Source organism: Phycodurus eques, chromosome 4, assembly GCF_024500275.1.
Source record: "Phycodurus eques isolate BA_2022a chromosome 4, UOR_Pequ_1.1, whole genome shotgun sequence".
In the NCBI taxonomy this organism is placed as follows: Eukaryota; Metazoa; Chordata; class Actinopteri; order Syngnathiformes; family Syngnathidae; genus Phycodurus; species Phycodurus eques.
The window spans coordinates 24,260,186-24,263,744 of NC_084528.1; the positions used below are offsets into that span (position 1 = coordinate 24,260,186).

General features: G+C 46.8%; 1 protein-coding gene across 1 annotated transcript; it reads left to right on the forward strand.

Moving 5' to 3' along the window:
* The first annotated feature begins 960 nt into the window (after nt 1-960).
* gbp (glycogen synthase kinase binding protein) lies at nt 961-3,271 on the forward strand. Its single transcript, XM_061675734.1, has one exon. The coding sequence runs from the start codon at nt 1,374-1,376 to the stop codon at nt 1,896-1,898; it is 525 nt and encodes a 174-aa protein (XP_061531718.1). The 5' UTR covers nt 961-1,373; the 3' UTR covers nt 1,899-3,271.
* The last annotated feature ends 288 nt before the right edge of the window (nt 3,272-3,559 follow it).

Sequence of the window (3,559 nt, forward strand, 5' to 3'; positions counted from 1 at the left end):
GTTTTGATATGTTATTGCTCGTACAAAAATGGCACAAAATCGAACGTCAGAGGGTTGCCTTTCTTCACTTGTAATCGAAAATGCGATTATTTGTTTCATGGGATATAATTTGCTTCGCTGGATGCGATTAAGTGCACATATATAAAAAATAAAAATACAAAATGAGACAGAAGATTTGAACCATACCTTCAGTACGTGTGTTACTCTACAGCGGAAAAACTAACAGCTGATAGAAAGGTGCAGTTGTTTGCTTAGATTCAAACTTCAGCTGGCAGCCAACGAGCGTTACAATTTCAGCACCCCGCTGCCCTCTTACTGGTCAGTGGAGACCAGTCACGTTCTTTGCTCTCGTTGACGACCAACTTGACACAACATGTAGACTGTGCAACAAGAGAGAATAAAACTGGACCTCCTCTGTGCCAAATGGTAATGTGAAGGGACCTCTTCTTATATATTTAACGAGAAAATAATGTTACATATCTATTCAGGTATTTATTACAGTTATTGTGTTTTATTGTGCTTTTGTCCAGCAGCCAATTTGTAAAGATCCCATTGGTTTGTTTTGGTTCACTTGTAGATAGATAGATAGATAGATAGATAGATAGATAGATAGATAGATAGATAGATAGATAGATAGATAGATAGATAGATAGATAGACAGACAGACAGACAGACAGACAGACAGATAGATAGATAGATAGATAGATAGATAGATAGATAGATAGATAGATAGATAGATAGATAGATAGATAGATAGATAGATAGATAGATAGATAGATAGATAGATAGATAGATAGATAGATAGATAGATAGATAGATAGATAGATAGATAGATAGATAGATAGATAGATAGATAGATAGATAGATAGATAGATAGATAGATAGATAGATAGATAGATAGATAGATAGATAGATAGATAGATAGATAGATCGATCGATCGATCGATCGATCGATCGATCGATCTTTGGTTCCCCGTGACAGGCATTGAGGAGTTATGTAACGTCCATTTCGGCGAGATGACTCCAAAAGCAGCAGAGCGGTTACGTGGGTTCGATGCGTTAATAAATCTGCATACATACACGAATAAGTGCATTACTTGTTTTCGAGAGAATTTTAAAAAGTGAGTATGTTTAGAAAACATCCCACCGACTGTTCGCCATGACTAGTTGGATGTTTTGTTTTTTCAAAACATCCCCCGACGCCCGCTCGGCGGGAGACTTGGTACGTTCCGCATCACACGTCATCCATTGTTTACAAATCAACGGAGCTTGTTGGTGGTTGGCGGCGTGGCGAGAGCGAGGAGCGGTGCGAGGACCGGCGCCTCTCTCATTCATCCCCGACGACAACAACAACAAAACCACCGGTGTTCACGATGCCCTGTCGAAAGGAAAACTACATCTTCCTGGAGCAGTCCGTCACCGTCGACCCCAAAGAGGTGGACGCGCTGGTCACGAAAATCGGCGAGGCGCTGCAGCTCCACAGCAATAGCGGCGGCCACCCGAAGAAAACGGCCTGCCTGCACAGTCTTAACGCCGGCGTGGGGAGCGTGGTTAACCCGGCGGGGGTCCTCGCCGTCGGGGGAGGAGTAGGAGGCACAACCACCACCACCACCGCGGGGGCGCCGGTAACGAAGCGGCAAGGCTGCTGCATGCGGCTACGGAACCGCGGCAGCAGCCGGGCGAGCCCCTACCACATCCCCGGATCGAGCGACCAGGAGTGGGACCAAATCAAGCCGTGGAACAAAAAGAGGCTGCACGCCGACGAGGACGACCCGCACCGCCTGCTACAGGAGCTCATCTTGTCGGGCAACCTGATCAAAGAGGCCGTGAGGCGGCTGCAGTTCTCCGCGGCGGACTGTGGAGACTTCCCCAAGGCGGCGGACAACGTGCCGTGCTGACGAGGCTTCAAACACGGTTCCCCCACCCCATCCACGGTCCTCCTTTGGACTTTCAAGTTGAACTCAACAAGACCGGTACCTGTGTTTCCCCTCCTCATTTCGTTCGATTTGTCCGGAACCTTGGCTCCGTTGCGTCAGCGGCAAGCGGTTAGCTCGCCAGTTAGCCGCCCGGCTAATGAGCCGTGTTGTTTATGTTTGAAAATCTCCCCCACCGAGGTGCAGGGGTGGGGGCGTCTAAGAGGCTTCGAATAAGCCAGGATTTGCTAATTTTTCATTGACATTTCCACCCTGCCCTATTAATGAAATGACATTTCACATGGGGGCTTTTTATGTAAAATGGACGCCATTTTCAAGACGACTCGGAAAGCGCCCCCCGCACACATGTAAACACGCTTTTTTTGTTGTTGTTGTCCCAAGTCATCCCTTAATCTGTTGTCGTGTTTGGAGGCTGGAGTACACATTTCTAGCCTTATTCACCCCGTAACAAACATGAACTTTATTGAGGAGGACGGTTACGCTGGTTTAGTGTTGTGTGTGGCCATTTTGTTTACACTCGGGGAGAGGAGACAGGAAGCAAGTGTGTACCATTATTTACCCCCACCCCTAACTTCTTTAACTTCCCTCGGAGCAGCTACTTTCACCACTCAAAACCTCAACTAAGACACAATTTTGTCTCTTATTTTCTAAAGCAGTTTTTCTACACAACACTGATGCTATATGTGGTTAGCGGGACTGCCTTGCAGTTCAGATGTACGGGTTTCGAATCCCGGCTCCAGATGTTCTCCCTCCCCCGTGTGTTTTTCTGTGGGTCCTCTGGCCGGCTTCCTCCCACATTCTCCAGAACAAGCAAAACAAAAAAACGTTAGTCAATTGGAGATGTAAAAGGTCCATGAGTGTGTGTGTGTGTGTGTGATTGGCTGGGGACCAGTCCAGGATGCCCCCAGCTCATCTGTGTCCCTTATGAGGAGTACAGGAAAACCTTTTTTTCCCCTGCACCAAGCAGCATGACAACAAAAAGTCTGTTGTGGATGGCAGCCTCTAGGTGTCCTATGAAAGGGGATCCCGGTGAGCAAATATGCAGGGTAGTGGGGGTTGTGGAGGCATGGGAAAGTAAGGCCAATTCCCACAGAGCTTACTATTACTTGCTTCTGTTTGTTTGCTGGTAAAAGGGGGAGGTGGTGGTCGACGGTCACATGACAACACTTTTGTGGTGCTCTACACCTTTTTGGAATTCCGAGTTCTGATCTTTTCTTTTTTTGTATTTGTGCTCCGTGTCAAGAAAAAATGCACGACTGCTTCGTAACGAAGTATCTTGATAATGTTCCTGAGTATTCAGGGCCTTTTTTTTTGGAGGGGGGGGGGTTGTCTTAATAATAAACACACTTTGTTTTTCCAAACTTGTTTTTCTCTTCTTGACTTCTGGGAACGCCTTGTTGTGACTCAGAGTGCATTGAAAGTGTGTCAGTCAAACACTTTATCCACATGTGTGAGTGTGAGCGTGGACAACGTGGTGTTGGAGGACACATGTTCATTATGGGCCTATAAATACACCCCCCACAATGTGGAGGAGCACAGCAGGCGGGGAAAAACATGTTTTGCAGTGTCCTCTGTGTTGTTTACAGCAGCTCCCTCTGCTGCTACTGCTCAGTCACTGAGTGAGT